Consider the following 26083-nt stretch of genomic DNA (forward strand, 5'->3'; position numbering starts at 1 on the left):
TCTGCCCCAGAGAGGAGGAGAGCTTTATCACTGACATTGTTTAGAATTGCTAGTTTATAAGGATAATAAAGAGCAGACCAACTTTAAGTCTTTAAATTCTCTACAGACCATATTCTTCCATATGGCCTAAGCCCAGGGTAGATCCTTCCCACCTACTGCCACCTCCATTCTAATCCTACTCACGGCCTGGTTACCATGTGTGTAACCTCTAATTTACCTTTCTAAGCCTTAGTTTCCTCATTTGTTTAACAGGGATCATAAAATCTGCTACTTTGCTTACTGTGCAGATTCTAGACAATATAGTGTGCACAGTATTCATTCAATTAATGGTGGTATGAATAAACCTAAGGTTTCCTCATAGCCTTAAGAGAAGTTGGAACCCCTACAGACCAATAGCATCTTTGTATCCACTGTGCTTTCCAACCTCTGAGCATCTTTAAATGCTGTTCACCTCAACTTGGAGCCACTTCGTCTCCTATTTTCACCTCTTGGAGTTCACCCAATTGCTGCCACCTTCACAAGACTTTCTCTTATTCCCACAGCTGACATAATCTCTCTTTTCTCTAAAATTCTTAGGGACTTCTTGGCAACTCTCTGGATTAGAATCTGAATTTTAACAAGATCCCCAGATATGTACATTAAGTTTTAGGAAGCCTTGTTCTAAATCACTCAAACTTGGCTGTACATTGGAATTACCTGTGGAGTTTTGAAAAAGCCTGATGCCTAGATAGACCCCACTCTCAAGAGATTTTGATTCAATTAGTCTGAGATGAAGCCCGGACATCAGGGCCTTTCAAAACTCCCAGACGATATTAATATGTGGCTAAGTTTGAGAACCACTGGTCCATAAACTCCCCTTATTCTCCCTTTTGAGGCCTCAATTCAGTTCAGTTCAGTCGCTCAGTCCTGTCCGACTCTTTGCAACCTCATGAATTGCAGTACGCCAGGCCTCCCTGTCCATCACCAACTCCGGGAGTTCACTCAAACTCACGTCCATCGAGTCAGTGATGCCATCCAGCCATCTCATCCTCTGTTGTCCCCTTCTCCTCCTGCCCCCAATCCCTCCCAGCATCAGAGTCTTTTCCAATGAGTCAACTCTTCACATGAGGTGGCCAAAGTACTGGAGTTTCAGCTTTAACATCATTCCTTCCAAAGAACACCCAGGACTGATCTCCTTTAAAATGGACTGGTGGGATCTCCTTGCAGTCCAAGGGACTCTCAAGAGTCTTCTCCAACAGCACAGTTCAAAAGCATCAATTCTTCGGCACTCAGCCTTCTTCACAGTCCAACTCTCACATCCATACATGACCACTGGAAAAGCCACAGCCTTGACTGGATTACTTTGTTGGCAGAGTAATGTCTTTGCTTTTGAATATGCTATCGAGGTTGGACATAACTTTCCTTCCAAGGAGTAAGCGTCTTTTAATTTCATGGCTGCAATCACCATCTGCAGTGATTTTGGAGCCCCCCAAAATAAAGTCTGACACTGTTTCCACTGTTTCCCCATCAATTTGCCATGAAGTGATGGGACCAGATGCCATGATCTTCATTTTCTGAATGTTGAGCTTTAAGCCAACTTTTTCACTCTTTTCTTTCACTTTCATCAAGAGGCCTTTTAGTTCCTCTTCACTTTCTGCCTGCACACTCTCTAATATTAGGGTCATTTCTGTCCACGTATGTTTTTTCACTTCTATCAAACTGTGTCTTTTAAGAGCAGAACTATTTTTTAATTCCATTTTTATAAACTCATCCCTAGGCGTATAATAGGAGTTTGGTAAATGTTTATTGAGTAAACAGTGAATGAATCGCTTTTGTAATCTAGAACAGTTTGTAATAAAAAAATGTTCTGTAAATACCATAAGTGTGACTTTTGTCCTAATTTGAAGACTGGTTGAACATATTCAGGAAATTGCGGAATTATTTCCTCTTTAGTCTAAGACCACATTTCTGAAGAAGGGGAGGCTGGCAGCTAGAATGGGTTTTCTGAGAAAAGCCTCTCTGGGTACCACTACAGCTGACCTCCTCCATCTCCACGTGTTGTTTACAGAGAGCCACAGCTTGAAATCTTAAGACTCTAGAGGGCAATGCAAAATGAGGCCGCTCCTCCCTACACTCTGTGCACGCAGTTCAGAACTCTTGGCTGAAACATGATGATGTTATTGTTTCTTCCTCTCTAGGGTGCCATTTTGATATTTATGGGGATTGTTGTCCTCACTATGAAGGCATCTGTTATTGAAATGTTCCTTGGTAAGTACTTTTATATGTGTATCTGGATACACTTTTAACATTCTCCTAACGTCCAAAGAATCTTGCCAAGAGGTTTAATCCAAGACAGAGCATATAAACAGTTCAGTGTATCTTTTTAGGATAAACATTTTGGAGAGATGTTTAACAGAATGTTAAATGTAGATCACATTCAGGATGTATGTCTATATATTTTTTTACATAAAGCAAGTATATATTGCAGATATATGTCTATATATTACATACTAAGCATACATACATAAACACATATTTGTGTGTGTATATTATTCAGCAACTGGCAAATATTTCACATAAAGCATATTGACAGATTCTGAATTTAGGAAACTTATTTCTTAATTTCTAAAAAAAAAATAATAATTCTTATCTCTGACGTGACCTTGTTTAGTTGCTGAGTCTGACTTTTTGTGAACCCATGGACTGCAGCATGCCAAGGTTCCCTGTCCTTCACCGTCTCCCAGAATGTGCTCAAACTCATGTCCATTGAGTCGGTGATGCCATCCAATCATCATATCCTCTGTCATCCCCTTCTCTTGCTTCAGTTTTTCCCATTATCAGGGTCTTTTTCCTTATGGCTCAGCTGGTAAAGAAACTGCCTGCAATGTGGGAGACCTGGGTTCGATCCCTGGGTTGGGAAGATCTCCTGGAGAAGGGTAAGGCTAACCACTCCAGTATTCTGGCCTGGAGAATTCCATGAACTCTATAGTCCATGGTGTCGCAAAGAGTTGGACATGACTGAGCAACTTACACACACACACACACACACACGGTCTTTTTCAGTGAGTCGGCTCTTTGCATCAGCTGGCCAAACATTGGAGCTTCAGCTTCAGCATTAGTCCTTCCAGTGAATATTCAGGACTGATCTCCTTTAGGATTGACTGGTTTGATCTCCTTGCTGTCCAAGGGACTCTCAAGAGTCTTTTCCAACACCACAGTTCAAAAGCATCAATTCTTCAGTGCTCAGCCTTCTTTATGGTCCAACTCTCACATCCATATATGACTACTGGAAAAACCATAGCTTTGACTATACAGACCTTTGTCAAAAAAGTAATGTCTCTGCTTTTCAACTTGCTATCTAGGTGTACCATTGGCAACTCATACTTTTAGAGAAATCCTTTAAGCTTATCACCAGAGAACACAATTTGGGGTAGGCCCTTAAGGAGCAGCAGGTAAACCTGCTGAAAGAAAGAAAAGTGATGATGGCTTTGGCACTAAGCCCAAGGGTAATCGTCTATTAATCCTGACCCTATAGGGCTGTGGCCACTCTATGTCAGGCAGAGTGATCTTATAGGTCACTGTGAAGCTATTACCAGGGAAGGGTACAAAGGCCTTTTAGACAGTTTGCTGCTGCTGCTAAGTCGCTTCAGTCGTGTCCGACTCTGTGCGACCCCATAGACAGCAGCCCACCAGGCTCCCCTGTCCCTGGGATTCTCCAGACAAGAACACTGGAGTGGGTTGCCATTTCCTTCTCCAATGCATGAAAGAGAAAAGTGAAAGTGAAGTCGCTCAGTCGTGTCCAACTCTTAGTGACCCCATGGACTGCAGTCTACCCAGCTCCTCTGTCCATGGGATTTTCCAGGCAAGAGTGCTGGAGTGGGGTGCCATTGACTTCTCCAATTAGTTTGCTAGAGCTGCCATAACAAAATACCACAAACTAGGTGGGCTTAGAACAACGAAATTTTATTCTTTCACAATTGCAGAGGCTAAAAGTCCAAAATCAAGGTGTCAGCAGGGCCAATTCCTTTAGAAGGAAATATGTTCTATGCCTCTCTTCTAGCTGCTCGTAGTTTGCTGGCAATCTTTGGCATTCCTTGGCCTCACCCCAATCTATGCCGTCATTTTCACATGGCATTCTCCCTCTGTATGTGTCTGTGTCTATATTCAAATTTCCCCTTTTATAACCCCAGTCTATTGGATTAGGAGCCCAGTATGAAGGACTGATGCTAAAGCTGAAACTCCAATACTTTGGCCACCTCATGTGAAGAGTTGACTCATTGGAAAAGACTCTGATGCTGGGAGGGATTGGGGGCAGGAGAAGAAGGGGACGACAGAGGATGAGATGGCTGGATGGCATCACTGACTCGATGGACGTGAGTTTGAGTGAACTCCGGGAGTTGGTGATGGACAGGGAGGCCTGGCGTGCTGCAATTCATGGGGTCACAAAGAGTTGGACACAACTGAGCGACTGAACTGAACTGATGACCTCACCTTTGGGCTTCCCTGTGACTCAGTGGTAAAGAATCCACCTGCCAATGCTCATGTCAAGGGTTCAATCCCTGGGTTAGGAAGATCCCCTGGAGAAGAAAATAGCAACCCACTCCATTTTCCTCCCTGGAAAATTCCATGGACAGAGGAGACTGGCAGGCTATATATAGTCCATGGGGTCACAAAGAGTCAGACATGACTGAGCTCACACATGACTTTATCCTTACTCAGCTAATTACATCTGCAACCACTCTATTTACAATGAAGGTCATCTTCTGAGGTTGTGGGGGCTAGGACTTCAACATGAAGTCCAACAGGAAGTCCTATGACTTTAGGAAGGAGGGAAGGGACACAATTCAACCCATAATATACTCAGAATGCACAAGGTCTGTGCAGAGGGAGTCTACACAGCAGAACTGAGGGCTGGAGGAGAAAGAGGTGACACAGCTGAAAAGGCAAGGAGATTCCTGGCATGCTGGTAGGAAGCTGGGCTAGGAGGCTAGGGGAATCTTGTTCTGACTCCACCACTAACTTAGCAAGGAATATTCATGTTAAGAGCACAGGGTCCTTCGTTCCCACTTTGCCCTTCTGAGAGGCTGTCTCTGTCTACTAACCTATAGGTTAGTAGAGGTGGACACGGTGGGATAGAGGTGGGGCAGGAGGTCAGGAATAGGAAGGACTTAGCCACAGTAAAACAAACAGAACAAAACACAGAAACCCTGAGTCCAGTTCCCGTTTGCCATGTCCCCCACATTGTGGAACCGAGAAGAACTTGACTGTCCTTCTTTGACCTGCCCCTCTCAACCTGCAAAATCCATTTCCCTTACTTTTGGCTCATCCCAAAAGTAAGAAATCAAAGTAGAAAAAGGAGATTCCTATTACAAAGTTCTTTCTCTATGTCCATATATGTCCCCCTCCCTGACATCTCTTTATGCATCTGTTTGTCACTATCCCAGGACTATTTCTCTCAAGTTCCCCATAACCCTCTTCAGCACTGTGACAGCCTCCCTGACCCACATCCTTATCCAACTCATTCTCCACAACACACCCCGATTAATCTCCCTAAAGCCCGTATCTGATTCGACTCTCCTGATTTAACACTCAATGTTTTCCTTTAAGAGCCCAGGCCTCTTAAAGCACTTTGCTTGCTGATGAGGCCTCTCTGATATGGCTCTTTCCATCCTTTCCTGCTCTCCTCTTAATCACAGAGCCCAATCCTGGCTTCCAGGGACGTGGAAAGTGCTGATCCTCTCAATCCCCTGAAAGTCGAGTCATTTACTTCCCGGACTTTGACTATGTGGTTCCGTTTCCTAGAATATTTTTCCTCTCACCCCCACACATCCCAACAGTCCTCCAGGAAGCTTCCTCTGCCCTCTAACTGATCAGATCATCTTCCTGTGAGTTTCCCTGGAGCCCTGTATTGATTATAACCTTGTAATATTGTATTCATCTCAGGAGTCTGCTACCCCGACACTGTGCATCACAAGCGCAGGAGCTGTGTCTTGCTCATTGTTGCATTTTAAGTCCTCAGCACATCTTACAGCCACTCAAAAAACATTGCCAAATGAAGTATTCTCTCAGGGATGTTGGATATTTCGGGTTTCAGAGTCTGAGTCTGATTCTGCACACCACAATTCCTCTGTGTGAGTTTTTTCCCCCACACTGAGTGATTCCTCAACACCAGCTGGGTGTCCTACAACTCACTTCAATTCTGACACCATCTACCTGGAGATAGCATCAGATTCCACAGGTAAAGGCTCAGTCTCACACACACACACATTCCAGATGCCAACTGCAAGTTGGGTTGTCATTTGCTCTTCTGACAGATTGGCCACAAATCAGAGGTTCCCGTGACCCTCTCCTTGGATTTGATTAATTTTCTGGAGCAGCTCACAGACCTCAGGAAACGTTTATTCACTAGATTACCAATTTATTACAAAGGATATTAAAGGATACATATCAACAGCCAGATAAAAGAGACACATAGGGCAAGGTAATGAACAAAGGAGCTTCTGTCCCCATGGAATTTGGGCCCAGCACAGGGGCACACGGGAGAGCTCTGGTTTGTCAACATGGAAGCCCTTTGAAACCCTCTTCTGGGGTTTTCATGGAGGCTTCATTACACAGACATGATTGATTAACTCACTGGCCATTGGTGATTGATTCAACCTCCAGCCCCTCTTTCCTCCTGGGAAATCAGGAGATGGGAATAAATTCCAACCCTCTATTCTGGGTTGGTTCCCCTGGCAACCAGCTCTGTCATCTTCAGGGATTTTCAAAAGCCAGCTCATTAACATAAACAGTTGTAACTGAAAGGGGCTTGTTACGAGTAACAAGACATCCATTTCACCTTTATGACTCTGATTTCAGGAACTGAGGACAAGAAATCAAATATTATAACAAAAGATGCTCTTATCACTGAGGATATTCCAGGGGTTTAGGGAGCTGTTAGCCAGGAACTTGGCCAAAAGGCCAAAATGTATATTTATCATAAATCACCATATCACACAGAACCAGCCAGTGATCCCCCCAAAGCCCTCTAAATTAATGTCAATTAAGTGTTTAATCAATACATATAAGAGCTAGCCTGGTCGCTCTAAATATGTGTAAATTTATGACGTAGCAGAGTTTTATGCTGCCCACTGTCATTGGAGCAGCACATAAATCAACAGCTGCACTTATGGGGAGAAAGGAGCCTAAAAAGCCTAAGGCTGCACCAGAAACATGCATTCTGGCTCCAACTTCTGTCCCCACCCCCTCAAAAACAGCAGATTTAGCCAAGATATCAACCTTGACTTTGGCTTCTTTTCTATAAAATAAAAAGATGACCTCCAAAGCTCCTCCCAGCTTCAATATTCAGTGATCTGAAGTATAATTTATTGATTTATGTGATTATAGAGAATAAGTTGTCCTGTTTCTGCCATGGAACTCTGATGTATTTGATGGTAGGTGTTTCATTGAATATGCAACTCCAAATCGAAGCATAGGGGTAATTGGAGCTGATTTAAAATGACCTGCATTATGAATCAGCTTTTAGGAAGGTACTGTGAACACTGTTAAAGAGCACCAGAGCTGGACAGTATTTAAAGCAGTAAAAACAGATGCTAATCAGAAACCACTGCGAGAGGGGAAAGGAGAGGCCAGTGTTATACTGGGCTCAACTCCGAACACAACAAGAAAAAATGGGGATTTATAGCCAAGGCGCAGGTTGCAGAGGTCAGGGAATGGAAAAGACTGAGAGGATAGCAAGGGAATAGGGAGATTCTTGCAAAACTGACTAGACAGTATTCTTGCTAAAGGCAGACCAGAATGATCAGATATCAAGAGCGCAAGATTCTCTCTAAACAAGATTCTTGCTAAAACCACATGGTGGCGGCCCTACAAGGACAGACGCACAAGCCCAAGGTCAAAGCCTTGTTGAGAAGAGGGCTTAGAGGAGCCTGACTAAAGTTGGTCAAGGAAAGAGTCCTTGTTAACACCACCTGAGTTAGTATCCTGAGTGGCACTAAGGGATCGAACAGGAAGTTGATGGGCTAGAATGAGGCATTCTTATAAAAGTTCTAGACACATATTTTGCATTCAGTAAGTATTTACTAATTTGATCACTGGCTAGATGTTCTGGCACTTCATGTCTTTTCTTGAATGTAAATGGATTCTCATTATAATTTATTACCAACAGGAAAAGTGGAACACAAGGGACTATTAACCATGCCAATGATTTTAGAAAGCGTTTTTCATTGTTACATCAATATGGTATCAATATGAACAAATTAAAGAACAATTGTCTTTTTCTAACAAGAAAAGAAACATTCTATAAAAAATATAGAATATATATGTGTGTGTGTGTATGTATTTACAAGAAATATACTTTGAAATGGGAAAAACACAGAAAATACAAAATAGGAATTATAATTCCGCCATTATTAAAATTTTGGGATTTTTTGTTCCAGGTATTTCTCTCTGTATATGTTTTAATTTTGTCAGAGTCAAGATTACGATTAGAGCTTTCCAGGTCGTTTAATCTTCTGCTGCGCATCATTCGTAATCAATGCTTTGTTTGTTGTTGTGGTCGCTAAGTCATGTCAGACTCTTTGTGACCCCATGGACTGTATGGTTAATAGTCCCTTGTGTTCCACTTTTCCTGTTGGTAATAAATTATAATGAGAATCCATTTACATTCAAGGAAAGACATGAAGTGCCAGAACATCTAGCCAGTGATCAAATTAGTAAATACTTACTGAATGCTTAATATGTGTCTAGAACTTTTATAAGAATGCCTCATTCTAGCCCATCAACTGTATGGAGTCCATGGAGCCCACCAGGCTCCTCTGCCCATGGGATTTCCCAGGCAAGAATACTGAAGCAGGTTGCTATTTCCATCTCCAGGGAAACTTCCCAACTCAGAGATCAAACCGCTTCTCCTACGTGGCAGGCGGAATCTTTACCATTGAACCACCTGTGAAGCCCTAATAAAAGCTTAGGATTCCCCTATTGTTGGGACATGTTCAACCTTTCATTACTTCCAGATTGCTATTAGAAATAATGCTCTGGTACCTCCTTGGTGGTCCAGACTCAGTGTTTCCACTGTAGGAGGCGCAGGTTCTATCCCTGGTAGGAGAACTAAGATCCTGCATGCAGTGCTGTGCAGTTGAGAAAAAAAAAAGATAGAAAGGAAAAGAAATAATGCTGTAATGAATACTTTTACATAAATCTAAATCTTTGTCTATATTTTTGATTCAGTTCAGTTCAAGTTGCTCAGTTGTGTCCGACTCTGTGCCACCCCATGGACTGCAGCACTCCAGGCCTCCCTGTTCATCACCAACTCCCAGAGTTCATTCAAACTCATGTTCATCGAGTCGGTGATGCCATCCAACCATGTCATCCTGTCCCTGTCCCTCTGTCCCTCTGTCGTCCCTTTCTCCTCCCGCCTTTAATCTTTCCTAGCATCAGGGTCTTTTCCAATGAGTCAGCTCTTCGCATTAGGTGGCCAAAGTATTGGAGTTTCAGCTTCAACATCAGTCCTTCCAATGAATATTCAGGATTGATTTCCTTTAGGATGGACTAGTTGGATCCTAGTTAGATATTTCTGATAATAACTTGGGATATATTACTAAGTATATATTTTCTAGGACAAAGAATAGAAACGCTTTTTAAGGCTACTGAAATGTATTGCCCATGGCTTTCCAGAATGACTCTACCTGCTCAGAATTTACTAACCATGTACTGGACTGCCTTAATCCCAAATTCATGCCAGGAATAACTATAATCCTGAGTTCAATATTCAGTACACAATAGAGGAAAGAATAATGTCATTTTGCTTTAGCTTGCATTTTTTTAATCATTAATGATATTTAACATTGTTTCAAGCTAACTCATTTGTATTTTCTCTATAAATTATCTGGATGGTAATGTATTTAAACTGTTGAAGTTTTAAGCAATTGTACCTCAGCCATTTTAACCATCCTGATGGCCACATTAGAGAAAAAGAGAAGTAGAGGAAATTTTTTATTTGAAAAAATAATTTTAATATTTACTTTGTTTTGAAATGTCAAGCATGACTAGTGAAAGGTGAGAACTTTTCATGTTAGTCAAAATTGGAACACTGAATTCTTTAAAACTGAGAAGTATTGTTGCAGAGTTGGTAAATCATGATTGCCCTGGAACTTCAGACTCTAGACTTGATCTCCTCAAAGCCTCTAGATTCTAATGGCTTCAGTGGCCAGATAACTAACTACTCCCATGCAAGTACTTTCAGACCTGTGTTCTGCTTTGACTTTGAAGTGAGCATCAGTCATCCATCTCTGTGCTCTGTCTCTTCCTACAAACAGGAATACAAAACAGATTTTCCTCTCACCCCAATTCTAAGGCAATAGCATTCCATTGCAATTCCAAGGTACCACGAAGGGCCCTAATGATGAGGAATGAAGATTTGCTTCAGGGCACAAGCACTTTTGCGGCCTTACTGACCAGCCCTCCCCTTGAGGAGTGGTTTCTGGGCAGCTTTAATTAACAAGCATCTAAGCTGAGGGGAGGGCCTCTGTCTGCCACTGCAAATAATGACTTTATTAACCACTGCTGTAAAAGTGAACCCAGCTCTGCATGTTTTAAGCCTGGAGGGTCTTGGGTGAGCAAAAGCGAGTGATGGGGTGGTCTTACTGAAATATTTATAGTCCTAATGATACTGAGACTTATAAACCACTCGCCACAGGCACACAGCCCCAGAAGGACAGAACTTGGTTTTCCACCAAGAACTGATAACCAAACTTATTACTATTTAGCTCTTTCTACTTAACTTGCATCATTTTTTCTATATCTTTATTATCCTTTTTTTTTTAAATTCTAGAATTCTAGCTATTTATTTTTGTGTATAAAATGAAGATGCGGTCTTTGGATAGAGTTAAATGACACAGAGACTACTATAAAAATCAGACCTCCAGGACACTCACACCCACCCAAACCCCAGAAGTAAATAACACCTAAAAAATGTTTGCCTTCATTCTGCTTGGCTAGATTTTTGGTTTTCACTCAGTTCTCTTTTATGGTTCTGTTCTTGGAGGACATGGTATGTCAACTGTCCAGGCCTCAACGAGTGCTAAGCAGTCAGAACTGGGGATAATTCAGGAGGTACATTACTGGCACAGCCCAGCTAGAGAATCATAAGATATATAAAAATTTTTCTTAATCAACACTTGGTGACATTGCCACTTTTTTCTTCAAAGACAGTTGCCAATTAAAGAATTCCTAAGTCCTGATTTATGCCTCAATCAAGCATCTATGCTCTGTTAAATAAAAATTTTAAAAGGCACAGAAAGTAGGAAGTAAAATGCCTGTTTTAATTATTCTACTGCCTCATGTTCACCTCCAGAATCCCAACTGCATCCAGAAAATGGGTTTCTCAAAAGAGTGGCTAAAATGGAAGTAAGTTACAGCAGTACCATCTTTGGGTAGGTAAGGTAGAAGAATTCCTGGAGAGGAAGGAAAAAGAATAGAGACTGAGCAGCCTTTTGAAAGGAAAAATGTGCTTTTCTGTTTACTAGTACAATTAGTGTAGGTACAGAGGAATGAGAATTTTCAGAGATTATTAATAAAAAATTGCTCTGAGAAATTTTCACAATACATGTCAAAAATTTAAGTGGGCATATCTTTCAGACAAGAAATTGTGTTTGGAATGTTATTTTAAGGAAATAATAAGAAATCCATGCAAAGAGGAAGCTATTTATATTAAATAAGGAGTTGGCTCAATTATGATACATCCATGCACTGCAATATTTTGCAGGCAGTTAAGATTATTATGGGAGGACCATTGAATGACCGGGGAAAAAAAAGGTCTCTACATGTCTTTAAGTAGAAATATTGGGTTGGCCAAAAAGTTCGTGTGGATTTTTCCATAAGATGGTATCAAGAATGCCAATGAACTCTTTAGCCAAACCAATACGTTTATGACACCTTGTAAACAGTATAAGCATCATCAAAAGTCTGTTTAAAAGCACCCACATGAATACACACACACAGAAAAGCCTGAAAACGTTACACTTTTGCTTTCCTCTATATTTTCTGTAGTACTGTTTTTGTGCGTTTTTTATACTCTTCTACCAGCAATATCTATTATTTCGGTAATAAGGAAAAAACGGTCTATGTTATTTTAAAAACACAAGGCTTAAAGGAAACAGCGTGGAACAGAAGAAAGAGCACAGGAAGGGCCTGGGCGCCCATCTCGCCTCTGTCACGCATTCCTGGGTCCCAGCAGAGCAGTGGGCTTCTCTAGACCTGTGTTCCTGTCTTTGAAAAGTAAAGATGGTGGAGTTGGTGTGGTGAAATTTAGAGACAGCAAAACAAAGGACAGATAGCCAAGAGACATTTTTGAAAGGCCCTTTCAGCAGAGGCTGAGAAAAGCACAAATGATACATCTTATTTCCTCAACCATAAAATAAGGGGAAATTAGTTTTACTAATGAGAATACTTCAACATGTGATTGAAGCAAGTAAAAAGGTCAAAAGAGAGGAAGTATCTAGTGAAATAATACTGATCAGGTTTTTTGCATTTTCTTCATGTAGTTTTGCTGGTGACCGGAATACAATCTAATCAAGAAATGACGAAGAAAATGAAAAGGCCCAAATTCAGTAAGTAAAGCTGCAATTCCTCACTAGTACAAGACTTGTGTCTTCCATGTGGAAGACTGTCACACTTGTCTCAGTTAATTTGGAAAGTTTAGGGTTTTTTTGTTTGTTTGTTTTGGGGTTGAGTTTTATTTTCTTATCCCAATTACTTTGCACTCAGACTAATTATGATTCTTAGTACCCTTTTGACTGTAGCCCACCAGGCTCCTCTGTCCATTGGATTTTTCGGGCAAGAATACTGGAGTGGGTTGTCATTTCCTTCTCCAGAGGTTCTTCCTGATCCAGGGATTGAACCGATGTCTCCTGTGTCTTCTGCATTAGCAGGTGAAATCTTTACCCACTGAGCCATCAGAGAAGTCCATTATTTGTTGTATTTTATTCCAAAAAGCATTTGAAATACAAGTTCTTATTTTAGGGTAGATATGTTTCACTATATTAGAAAAATTCAAAATGTATATACAAAGCCAGACAACACTGTGTCTCTATGACTAATGTGAAGTAGGCATTTTTCTGCCATGGAAATGCTGTCTCAATTCCCCACACCAGAAAATTCAGTCTGGCTAATGCAAAAATCCAGCAAAGCTGCCCACCTTCCAGCATGCCCTGGGATCAGTGGATAATCTCACAAAAAAATTCACACCCCATCAGTGATACGAGAAATAATTAATTTCATTTTTGGCTTCTAGTTAAGATTAGACAACAGAAAATCCAAAATAACCATAGAGTAAATACAACTGAAGTTCCTTTCTCTCTCCTATAAACATAGTCTAGGCTTTTATGGAAGTTTCACAATCTTCGGGGACCCACACTCCTTCTATTTTGCCGTTCTGCTTTTCCCAACATGGCTCTCAACTCATTGTCCAAAATAGCTACCTCAGCTCCATCCAGCATGTCCACATTCCAGTCAGTAGGAAGGGATGAAGAAGGTGACATATTTACTCCCTTTAAAGATAAGTCCAGGAAGTCAAATACACCACTTCGACTTAAATACTATTGACCAGCATTCAGGGAGAATAGAAAGGTCTTGATTTCAAGAATCTACATGCCCCCTAAATGCAAGGTGTTCTATTATTAGGAAAGGAGAGAAAATAGATGTGGGGGTGGGGGGACTAGCAGAATGGGACAGAAATGGGAAATCTCACACTCAAATATTCTGAGCACACTGAACTACCTGGATGTGAATTTGTAGACTCGATGGAGGCTTGGATTAAGGTATATTTAAGAAGGCCCATAAAAGAAAGACTTGAGGTACATTCAGTGTTCTGTGCTCTCTACAACAGAAACTTCTGTTTAGGCATTAGATTTAGGTGCCTTGAAATCAGCAACATTAAAATTCTGAAATAGAAGAAGAGATGTTTCATGCAGCATTTTTTTTTTTCTGTTCCTTTAAGCCGTTTGTGCATGACTTCCTGTTGAAATGAGACCAAAAGGGCAGCCATCCACAGCCTCCTAGCCTGAAATACTAAAAAGGAATTAGTTGTTTATTTATTCCTGTCAAGGCTGAGAGCCAAGAGAATTGGCCCAGGGGCAGATGTGTGTTCAAAACAGTGATTGGGTTAATATGGAAACAAATGCACACCCAAGTATGAATTCCTTTGGATTGTTTCCAGTATCTTCATTGACTCATATACAAAAATCATGAAAGATTCCATGATTACCATGACAACAGTTTTCAGTGACTATGGAAGTCTGTGCTAAACGACCCAAGGGGAAACCTCTTAGAGAGATCTCAAATGGATTGAATTTCTGATATGCTAAATTCTAACCTTATTCACAAAATCTCCCTAGTGAGACAGCATTTTTGAGTCAATATATGCATGAAGTTTTTTCTCTAATTAGAAACTCTGTCACAGTCATTAAAAAGGGGGAAGATAGATACAAGGAAAGTAATAGGATATTCCCAAAGTATGGTGATATCTGATTCTTTACTTCAGGAGTATTTCCAAATTGTAGTCTACAGCTTGAGCCCAAAGTAATTTTCATTTTTTCTATTCAACGTTGTTAATCTGCCACTGGGGCAGGTGACTGATAGCAAGGGAGGCACATCATTCATTCATTTGACAAGTACTGATTTGGTGCCAGGTACTGTTAAACACTCAGACACAACAGTGATTGAGACTCAGACTTTGCCCTCACAGAGCTCAAAATCTAGAGAGGAAGAAAGGCAAGTCACCAGGCAACTATGATGTCTTATATATATGCTAGGCCTTGGGAGCTAAAGGTACTCCAAGAATATAGAGAAAAAAGTTATGTATCTGGGAGGGTTTCCTGGAGGAAGTGACACGCCAACACTGATATCTGAAGGCCAAATAGGGATTGATCAGGCAAACATGAAGAGAAAGAGTGTTAGAAAGGAAAAAAAGCATCTCCAAGGCCTAAAGAACAGAAGGAGCTAAAAAATCAGTTTAGTATCACCGAAGTTTAGAGCGGGAGGCAGATGTGTTGAGATGAGAGATGGAGGGGTAAGCAGGCACCAGATCACAAAGAGCTTTGTTACTGTATCCAGCAATTTGCAGTTCATCATGAGGGCAATGGGGAGCATTTCAGTGCAGGTTATTTAGGCTCAATTAGCAGAAATCCAGGAGAAGGCAATGGCACCCCACTCCAGTACTCTTGCCTGGAAAATCCCATGGACGGAGGAGCCTGGTGGACTGCAGTCCATGGGGTCGCTGAGGGTCAGGCATGACTGAGCGACTTCACTTTCACTTTTCACTTTCATGCATTGGAGAAGGAAATGGCAACCCACTCCAGTGTTCTTGCCTGGAGAATCCCAAGGACGGGGGAGCCTGGTGGGCTGCCATCTATGGGGTCGCACAGAGTCGGACACAACTGAAGCGACTTAGCAGCAGCAGCAGCAGCAGAAATCCAAGGGCAATTTACGCAAGAAAAAAAAGGAGATTTGGGCAGGACAGGAAGTATCTTGCAGAACCCAAGGCTGGAAGGGCAGATGGAACTCACTGGGACTGTACCCCAGGCAGAAAGACCCCAAGAATTGGTGCCGCTACTCCTCTCTATATGTCTGCCTCACTGCCCAAGCCCCCACCCGCCCACCCCACCCCCCGCCAACTCTGCTTCATGCAGACCATGTCTCTCAGTCCTGATTTCAAATCCCTGAGAGAGAAACTCTAACTGCAGCAGCATAGGCTGGGAGGATGGTTTTCAAAGAAGAGTAGAATGATTAGGGTTGTGTTAGGGAAGTAAAACAATCCTGCCAGCAAAAAGCAACAAAATCCCTTCCAAATATATGAAGAGAGAAGAGAGAGAACACAATATATTAGTGAGTCAGTACTACACATAGACATGTGTCTACAGATAGGATGAAAGTACCTACCAAGTCTCGACAGAATTGCACACCAACAGTGAAGTGGAAGACAGAACAATTACAACTTATCTTAATTCCAGGAAAGACAAATGCATGTACCTGCTGTGTCTTTGTATACCCAGAGAGCCCTAAGCTCCTTCTGGAGCTAAGTATCTAAGGACCAGAAGTCTGGAGACCTTGCACTCTGATGCCTGGTGAAATTTGAGAGACACTAGATTAGATGCACATAAGGTCAGGGCTGCTTATAGACGCAAATGTGAAACCACGGTTCTTTCAGTGCACTCCGTTTCTCTCCTGGCCCACCCTCAGTTCTCCCCAGTGTTTATTCAGGACTAAAAATCTTCACCACCCAGAGGGCTCAAGGTAAGATAACAAGGGAGAGGTCATCTGAGAGTTTTGCTCAGTGGACAGTTTACTGACACCAATTTGCATGTAGAACTACTTTCTGCTCCTGAAGATCTAGTGATCAGACATGGTGCCATGAGTTGGCAGAGCCGGATCTGAAATTCAGGTCTCTGTGAGGCTCAAGCCCAGATGCCTTCCCAGTGCCTTGTCCCAGACTAGCCAGAATTTAGGAATGAAGTATCTGGTTGACCAAAAAGTTCATTTGGATTTTTCTGTACCATCTTATGGAAAAACCCGAATGACTTTTTTTGGTTAACCCAATATCTGTTGTCTAGAAGCAGATGAGGTGCTAAGATAATCAAGTGCTGACGAAATAGGAAATAAAAGAGATGTGGGACAATAGAGGAAATGTGGGAAAAGGAGTTTCTTCCTTTGACTTGGCCTGAGACCTTGGGCCACACTTGTGTATCTCCTGTCTCTGCAGAGGGTTACCATTACTTTAGGTAATTGTCACTTTCTCTCCTTACTTCCTCCGCTTTCTCATTTCTTTTTCTTCTCAATTCTTTTTTCTTCCATTTCTTTGGTCTACCCATCGCCTCCCAGGGGCCCCTTTGGATGTTGCTCAGCTTCATTGGCGGACCTTTGGACCAAGAAGGTAGTACGTGTTGAAAATAATCTCACATGGGGGTTTTACAGAAGGGAAAGCAAAGATAAAAACAGTGGAACTAGTTCTTGCAGCCCTGCTCCTCCCACTCATGTATGACCATTCATTCCAGGCCAGCATTTTGCTGTCATGTACAGAGCTGTATTGGGTACAATTTTCTTCTGTCACTTGGCTTATCACATGACCTTACTTTATAAATCAAATCAAGTGTGATTCCAAACTGCCAATTGCCAAGGGCTGAGATATTAAAATTCCCTCATTAGTGGGCTTCCTCCTGCCCAGCTCCAGTCCTCGGGAGCCTTGTACAATCTACAGCATTCAGGGAGAGCCCCTGCACTGCTCAGTGTCCAAACCCACGTTACTCCTAGAAGCTGAATAGCTCACCTGTTTCATAAATGGTGGGATCTTGGAAATGTGGGGAAGCCTCATGCCTAAGGTTCTACCCAGAGGGGCACCACCCCAGGTATTGTCCCAAAGTGATGCTCACCCAAGGCAACTGTTAGGGAACAGAGGCCTTTCCCTTACTGGGACCTACCCGCTCACTCCCACCTCCCAGTCGTGGAAGGTCATTTTCTCTCCATCACTCTTTGGACTGGCCAAGCCTAATCCCTCAAACAAGGAGGATTTAGAGTACCTAATTCCCAAAGCCTTGAGGGAGGGTTGCCAGGTAACCCCTGCCCTCTCCCTTGCAACCATGAGCCCCAAATAGGAGAACACAAAAATCTGACTACCTTCTTGGAACAGTAAGAGGGGGAAATACAATAAAAATAAGCATGTGAGTATGAAGAAGGAAATGGCAACTCACTCCAGCAGTCTCGCCTGGGAAATCCCATGGACAAAGGAGCCTGGCAGGCTACAGTCCGTGAGGTCGCAGAGTCAGACATGACTGAGCACACGCACACAAATGTCTTAGTAAATTAACCTGCTCTATGGTGCCGAGTAAAGTTTACCATTCTGAACAAAATGAGAGTTTTATCAAGTTTTTTACACAGGTGACTTTTTCAAGGCTCTCATTTTCCTGCTACGTTTTGGAGCCATAGATCCGACCTTACCCACAGGCACATCACTGACATATTTAATCAGCATAAACCTATTTACACAGTTTCTAACAAATGGCCAAAATGCGGTTGCATTTTTCTTGATCGTTGAAGACTACAAATAAAGGTTGAAGGATTTAGTTGTGTTCATGAAACTCTTCTCCTAAAGTAGTCAAGATACCTTGTGGATTTTAAGGATTAACTTCATTTATGTGTAGATTTCACCTTCAAAAAAGGCTTTCTCTTCAACTTATGAGCTTTTTAGTCCATACTGTAATAAACACATCATACTTTTCCCCATAAGTTATGGGGAACCGCTCTAGCAAAGTCCCTGACTGGCAGAGTTCCTATGCTAGAGAGAGAAAAGCTTTTAAGTTGCAAAATCTCTTCCATGGCATTTCTACATGTAAGGAAGCCCCAGGAGAGCTCCAGAAGCATTGGACTTAGCCTAAAGTGGGGTCAGATGAGATAGTGTTACCCAGGTGAGAGTGGTGATGATTAACTCCAAAACATTATTGCCTGCCCATTCTGCAAAGTCTCTGACTTTACTGAGCACCCGATCTCACATAGGGTAAAATAAAATTGTGCACAGGAAAGCCTTCCTGGACCCAACAGCCACTGCCAACACACCAAAAACCAGTTTACATGGCTCCAGGGTACGCTACACTTCCTCTACTGTTGACTTACTGCACTTTATTATAAGAGCTTTAAAAAATATATATGTATATATATATGTAATCTGTCTTTTCAACTAGATCAAAATCACCATGAACTCATAATTAGTGCTCATTAGGTATTTGCTGGATGAATGGATAAACAGCAGAATGAAATAGAACAACAGCAGTGAAACAAAACACTATAAAATAAAGCAAAATGTGGTAAATGCTACAAAAGAATAATAAGGGGACTACAATAGGATTCAAAGGGCTCCCAGGGGACACCAGTGGTAAAGAACTCACCTGCCAATGCAGAAGGCATCAAAGACTTGGGTTCGATCCCTGGGTCAGGAAGATCTCCTGGAGGAGGGCATGGCAATTCACCCCAGTACTCTTGCCTGGAGAATCCCATGGACAGAGGAGCTTGGTGGGCCACAGTCCATGGGGTCACAGAGAGTCAGACATGACTGAAAAGACTTAGCACACACATATGATAGGATTCATACTGGTTTCTTGAAGGAGTATTTGAGATAGGACATGAAAAATCAATGGAATTTTACAGCCAGAGATAGGTGGGAAGGCTTTCTAGGCTTTCCATATATCATGAGTGAGATGGCATCTGGAAATAGTGAGTGGCATGATTTGGCTTGACTGTTGGGGCATCATGGGAGATGCAGCTGGAAGATGGGTTAGGACTAGGTAACGTCAGTCTGAGAAGCTTTGTTCTTTGCCATTCTTTAGAGGGTGGGGACACTGAGAGTGTTCTGAGCAGGAAATCTACATGATGAAGATAACAGTCTGCAAGATAAACAACAGCAAGATATTCCCTGCAGGCAATGAAACCACATTCTGAAATATTTCCATTATACTGGAGTCTGTTGAAATAGTCTTAGCTTGGGGTGAAATGTATTACCTTTTACTCACTTAGTTCTCTCCAGTAAGTTAACCTTAATACCATGTAAAGCATGGAACTATTTTTGCAATCGACCTTGAAGGGGTGGATAATTCCCAGAGGTACTACCTCAGTATGAGGAGGTAACTGTTCTGCTGCTGGTGCTGCTACTGCTAAGTCGTGTCCAACTCTGTGCGACCCCATAGACGGCAACCCACCAGGCTCCGCCATCCCTGGGATTCTCCAGGCAAGAACACTGGAGCAGGTTGCCATTTCCTTCTCCAATGAAAGTGAAAAGTGAAAGTAAAGTCGCTCAGTCGTGTTCGACTCTTAGTGACCCCATGGACTGCAGCCTACCAGGCTCCTCAGTCCATGGGATTTTCCAGGCAAGAGTACTGGAGTGGGGTGCCATTGCCTTCTCCGGTGACTGTTCTGGGACTTGGTTATTGATAGTATTGGAGCTATTGAAGACATACGCCTCTGTGAGTGTAGGATTTGGTATAGCACACACACAGCTTCCTCACGGAGCTCATATGTTGTCAGCTGTAGCAACTGGTAAGTAACCCCCAATGTTTTCTTGCTCTTTAGGTGTTGGTACCAAGAACACACTTGGTTCCAACACGAGTGTCTTCACACAGACTCGTGCCTGTGCCCTCTCTCAAACCATGAAAAAGGAAGTGGATTAAATTCTAGTCCTCCTTCTGGTGTGTAGGTGAGAAAGAAGGCCAACTCTCTGCTACAGAATTTTAGTTGAATAAATTCTGCTATGGCAATCCTCAGAAATAATAGACAAAGAATGCAAGGAAAATTGCACTAGAAGAGTTGCCTTGCAAGTGTTTGGGATAAATGCACAGATGTGTACAGATACACACAAATGCACACTAACACACTCACACAGACAACCTATTTACAAGACATTTCCTGTATTCACCCACTGCTGCTGCTGCTGCTGCTAAGTCGCTTCAGTTGTGTCTGACTCTGTGCGACCCCATAGACGGAAGCCCACCAGGCTCCCCCGTCCCTGGGACTCTCCAGGCAAGAACACTGGAGTGGGTTGCCATTTCCTTCTCCAATGCATGAAAGTGAAAAGTCAAAGTGAAGTCACTCAGTCATGTCCAACCTTCAGCGACCCCATGGACTGCAGCCATCCAGGCTCCTCCATCCACAGGATTTTCCAGGCAAGAGTACTGGAGTAGGATGCCAAAAAGAATGCAAGGAAAACTGCACTAGAAGAGTTGCCTTGCAAGTGTTCGCAATAAATGCACAGCTGTGTACAGATACACACAAATGCACACTAACACACCCACACAGACAACCTATTAAGACATTTCCTGTATTCACCCACTAGTGGTTGCCAATGATCTTTAAGTTCAGAAAAGCCTTGCAGGATTAGAGCAGGGAGGCAACAATTTAGCTTCTTCTCTTCAGTAGTGGGAGAAGCAACCAAGTGGAGCTGGCAAACCTATGTGCCTGGAGCCCCAGGGCACAGGTTCAGGGCCTGGCTCTGCTACTTGGCACCTGAGCTTGAACAAGCAAACTTCTCTCTCTGGAAAATAAGGACAACATGCCTCTCAGAGTTTTGTAAGAGTCAAGTGAAAATTATTTATTACAGTTCTTTCTAAATTAAAAGTGGGTTACTTTTAGGGACAGCCCTGGCGGTCCAGTGGTTAAGACTCCACACTCCAGACTCCACACCCCACACTGCGGGCAACAGGTTCTATCCCTGGTCAGGGAACTAAGCTCTCATATGCCTTGTGGTGCAGCCAAAAATTTTTTAAAGAGTAGGTTATTTTTAGACATACAAATTTCTGCAATTGCCCAAAAGCTGTGTCACCACAGGCATATTAACCTCTGTCATTCAATCACTCTTTTATCTGTGGTGTATGGATGAAGGTGTTTTCTCAAGGCTGACAAAAACACTGGCTAGAAGGACCAATCTTTATAGGCTTTTTGACATGCTTAGAGCTGGAGCTTGGATTTGTTTATTGAGGCAAGTGTCTGTAACTAGCTTTGTCTTTATAAACCATTTTCATCATATATCCTAGGTTTCCCTCAACTGTTGCATTCTGAGAAATCTTTTATACAAAGGGGAAAATACTTATTTAACCCCCAACACTCCCCATGGAGGGGACTATGGAAAGGCCTTAAAGATTTTGGAATTTTTCCTAAAGGCAGCAAAAAGGTACTTATAGCTTTTGACCAGAGATTCAACATGGTCATCTAGCAGTCACACTCCTGGGTATATATCTGGACAAAATTGTAATTGAAAAAGATACACGCATCCCTACATTCATAGCAGCACAATTTACAATAGCCAAAATATGCAAACAACCTAAATGTCCACCAATAGATGAATGGATAGAGAAAATGTGGTGTGTCCCTATATATATAATGGAATACTACTCAGCCATAAAAAGAGGAAAATAATGCCATTTGCAGCAACATGGATGGATGTAGAGATTATCACCCTAAGTGAAGTAAGTCAGACAGAGAAAGACAGATATCATAGATATCACCCATAAGTGGAATCTCAAATACAACACAAATGAACTTATCAGTGAAATGGAAACAGACTCACAGAGATGGAGAAGAGACTTGCGCTTGCCAAGAGGGAGGAGGTGAGTGAGGGAAGGACTGGGCATTTGGGGTTGGCAGGTGCAAACTATTATGTATAGGATGGCAGCTTCCCTGTTGGCTCACTGGTAAAGAGTCCGCCTGCCAATGCAGGAGACGTGGGTTTGATCCCTAGTCCGGGAAGGTGCCACGTGCCTCAGGGAAACTAAGCAAGTGCTCCACAGGAGAAGCCACCACAACAAGAAGCCTGAGTACATAACCGGAGAGTAGCCCTCACTCACCGCAACCAGGGCAGAGCCCAGGCAGCAACAAAGACCCAGTGCAGCCTGAATAAATACATTAAAAATTTAAAAAATGATTATGTACAGGATGGATAAATAGTAAGGTCCTCCCATATAGCACAGGGAACTATACTCAATATCCTGTGAGAAATGATAACTGAAAAGAATATATATATATATGTATAACTGAGTCACTTTGCTGTACAACAGAAATTAACGTGAAATTTTAAACCAACTATACTTCAGGAACACAGATTTTTTTTTTTAAAAAAGATTCAACATAGTCAAAGACTGTTTAAGCAAAACGGAAAAGAATCTTTGCAGAAGAATTTGCTGCCAAGAAAGAATTAACATGATCTGGTCACTGGTGTCAGGATCAAGGAGAAGGAAGCTTTCATCTTAAAATTTTATTTGGTGGTCATTTTGTTTCATTAACGTTTTTGCATGATTTTCTTAAAAATAGAATTTTACTCTAGTTGAATATCACAATCCGACAAAATTAAGTTTTAGATCAAAACTGCTTATGCGTAAGTGCTTTTATGTTATAATAATTCTTTCTCATTAACAGCCAGGAGGCAAGCTTATAACAGCCTTCTCTAATTGATGAAATTTGTTTTCCCGAAGCGATGTGGTTTGCCTGGAGAACCACATTCACAGAAAAGATGAATGGAAAATAATCAGGAGATTATAGAGTTTGATTTGGCCTCTACATCATTGGCTTATTGTATGTGACATCATCCAATAATCACTCTATTATTAGGTCAGGCAGAAAACCCAACTTAGAGCAGAAATATCTGCAGTTGTGCCTCTAAGATCCCAATGTTGCATGAAAGTGGAGGCTCAGACAGTACCTGTTTTGCTTCTGAGATCAGTACAGCAGACCCATTGCCTCAGAGAACAACATCTAAAAGTTATTTTCAGTTCTTGCCATCTGGGTTGCAAATGGTTCTCTTTTCCCTGTGTCTAGTGCCAAGGTCCTCTGGGAAGAACAGATTCTGAGATGCCCTCATGTGAGTTCCCTCGAGAAAATGATAACAGCCCTGAGAAGGCGAGGTACCCTTAAGGAATCATATGAGGTGGGAGCAGAGCAAATGGCCAGGAAACAGGTCTCTGAGCAGCTTCCACTCGAGTAGTTCTGGGCTTCCCCAGGAGCTCTGTAACTTCAGCCCAGGGTTCTCTCACTTCCACTCACAAAAGTACACTCAGAAAGGAGTGAAATCAAGCACATATAATCAAGCACATTGGAAGAACAGGGTGCAATGACAAAGCATGTCTAAAGGTCAAATATTTGTTCAATTTGTACAGAAAATTAAGCTGAAGAGAGTGAGCTAATTATAATTTCAGACTGATGGCCAAAATTATTGGAAAATGTGATATCTACATCCAGCCAACAAGAAGCAGGCATTTGCATCTTTTTGACCACTCTCTGAGTATATGGAAACCACAGTTTATTCCTTTACAGTATTTTCCCAGTTATTTGTGAAGCAGTCTGTTTTCTTGCAACCTTCTAAGAATCTTCCATCCATCCACTTAAGGCCCAAATGAAATGATTTATCTCTGGATTTCCTCTGCATGCTTTTGAACTATCCCACTTTCCAGCTGATAGTTAGCAGAGGCAAATTACTATGTGCAGGACGGGGCTTCCCTGGCGGCTCACGGGTAAAGAATCCACCTGCCAATGCAGGACACACAGGTTTGACCCCTAGTCTGGGCAGATCCCACATGCCTTCCCAGAAGTCTTCCTTTTCTCTCCTTCTCCTCTGTTGTTTAGGTTCATTTTCATCTATCTTTGTGTTTCCTCTCACAAGTGTGGAAATAATCCTTCCTTCAGAGGAGAAGTCAAAATTAAGGCAGCTCGAGAAGCGTCTGCCTCAGGTCTGAAGGGAGCAGGGAGGCACTGATTTGGCAAGTAAGGCTCAGGGGACAGTGAACGGTACATCTTCCAAAGTACATGAGCGTACATACTTGATTTCATTTTATCCCCCCTCCCACTATCGTGGGGTGAACTAATTCACCAACTGCTAATCCAACTGGATGCAGATAAAGCAGAAGATCTTACTGAAGGGACTGCCCCAGGCCTTTGTGAAAGCAAAATAAAACAAATTCCCCTCAAAGGAAGGGGCTAGTTGAGGGTGGGAATTGATGAGCAGGAAGCAAAATATTCCCATGTGACACTTTCCCCCTTGTCATTTTAAGCCAACTATTTCATGGAAAATTCTACTGCCTGTGCACCTGTCTTGCTGTAGGTTCGATCACTGTATGACACTCACGCAACAAGCTTCTCCGTAGCACCCCATTTACAACTCCAGAAGAGCTGGGTTGGCCTTCCAGGAGGTCCAAAACCTCAAAATGCCAAAGTCACGCCCACATGGAATCCCAAGGCACAGAGCTGTCACTTCCTACTTCACACAACTAAGAGCCAAGAGGGAATGCTTTCCTTTTCTTTGCATCCAAGGGAGGAGCTGCATTCAGGAATGGGGCAGTGATCTGCGGAAGGGAGGAGAGTTGAACGCATTTAGTTATACACCCAGTGATCCCACAATTAACCAGTTTAAGGAGAGGCTACTCAGGCATCTTCCATCCTCAAATTGTCTCTTTAAAACAGTGCTCCAAGACTCAAAATAGTCCACGCAGCCTTGAGTATCAGGGTTTAAAAGAATGGAAGATAAAAAGAAAATAACTGGAGAGGAAGCAGCCTGTGGTGGGGAGAATGAAACCACAAAACCATTTTAAGCGCGGCGCTCCCCTCCTCCATGGGGACCACAAATTGTTTTAGCCTGTGATCACACTCAGCCCCCGGGTTCCCAGGAGGACTTCCATGCTGGCCCAGCCCTGTGTGGCCAGGACTGTCTGGGAGGGGTGTTTAGGAAAAGAGCGGGAGCTCTAACTTCAGTCCTCTCTCCAGTCTGAAGGAAACACAGCTCTGATCCATTCAGGTACAAAAGAGTTAAAAAAAAAAAAAAAGTACATTTTGGATACAGCTGGAAACCATTAACAACTCTGAGAGCATCTCAGTAACCCAGTTAGAGGATGGGTGGCCTGGCAGAGATCCGGAATCTATGTTTGTAATCACTGACTCTTACCACTGGGCGGGGCTTTCTTTCCACCTCCCACCCAATGGAGACATCATGGCCATCTTCAACTGTCCAGTCCCTGCCTGCCCCTTCCTTCAAGGGCAACTTCATTTACTAGAAAGTTCTTTTTAGCAAAAAAAAGAAGACTCCATAGAAACCTCCCCTTCAGTTCTTGTTCAGTCCTACTTGTGACTTGCCTCCAAATGCTCGCCTTCTTATGTCCAAACACCCTGTCTCTGCCAGGCAGCTCTCGCATCTGGTGGTTTCCAGTTCCCTCCTGCTTACTCTTTGAACGGTTGTTTGTGTTTCAGAGTCTCTTCTAGAGAATACATTCCTAGCTCCCGGGCATCCTCTAGGAGGCCTTTTCATTCAGGAGTTTTGGAGGGAAATTTTTTTCAGGGAAGACGCAGCCACACCCCCCTTTTAGGTACTTCCACTACAGCATCTACACCATCTTATCCCTAAGCAAGTTTGGGGCTCCAGCAGCCTTGCCAACTGACTACTGCTAGGCTGGCTATGGCGTCACGAGGCCCAAGAGGAGGGAGGCTGAATGAATGGGCTTCCCCAGGATGCCCAACAGGGCAGTCCCCAGCTTTCCACTGAGCCTTGAGGAAGAGGAGGAAAGATGACTCCTACCTTGACCCTGGAGCTAGG

The 26083-nt window shown here is 42.6% G+C and overlaps 1 protein-coding gene across 2 annotated transcripts in view; it reads left to right on the top strand.

Moving 5' to 3' along the window:
* VIT (vitrin) overlaps positions 1–26083 on the top strand; it is a 123558-nt gene that overhangs the window by 25275 nt on the left and 72200 nt on the right. For both annotated transcript variants that reach the window (XM_061432069.1, XM_061432071.1), the window contains exons 2-3: positions 2178–2247; positions 12522–12587. In XM_061432069.1, the coding sequence (XP_061288053.1) occupies positions 2196–2247; positions 12522–12587 (118 nt within the window). In that variant the 5' untranslated portion in view covers positions 2178–2195. The remainder of the gene's footprint in view (positions 1–2177; positions 2248–12521; positions 12588–26083) is intronic.

The sequence above is a fragment of the Bos javanicus genome, chromosome 11 (genome assembly GCF_032452875.1).
Source record: "Bos javanicus breed banteng chromosome 11, ARS-OSU_banteng_1.0, whole genome shotgun sequence".
In the NCBI taxonomy this organism is placed as follows: domain Eukaryota; kingdom Metazoa; phylum Chordata; class Mammalia; order Artiodactyla; family Bovidae; genus Bos; species Bos javanicus.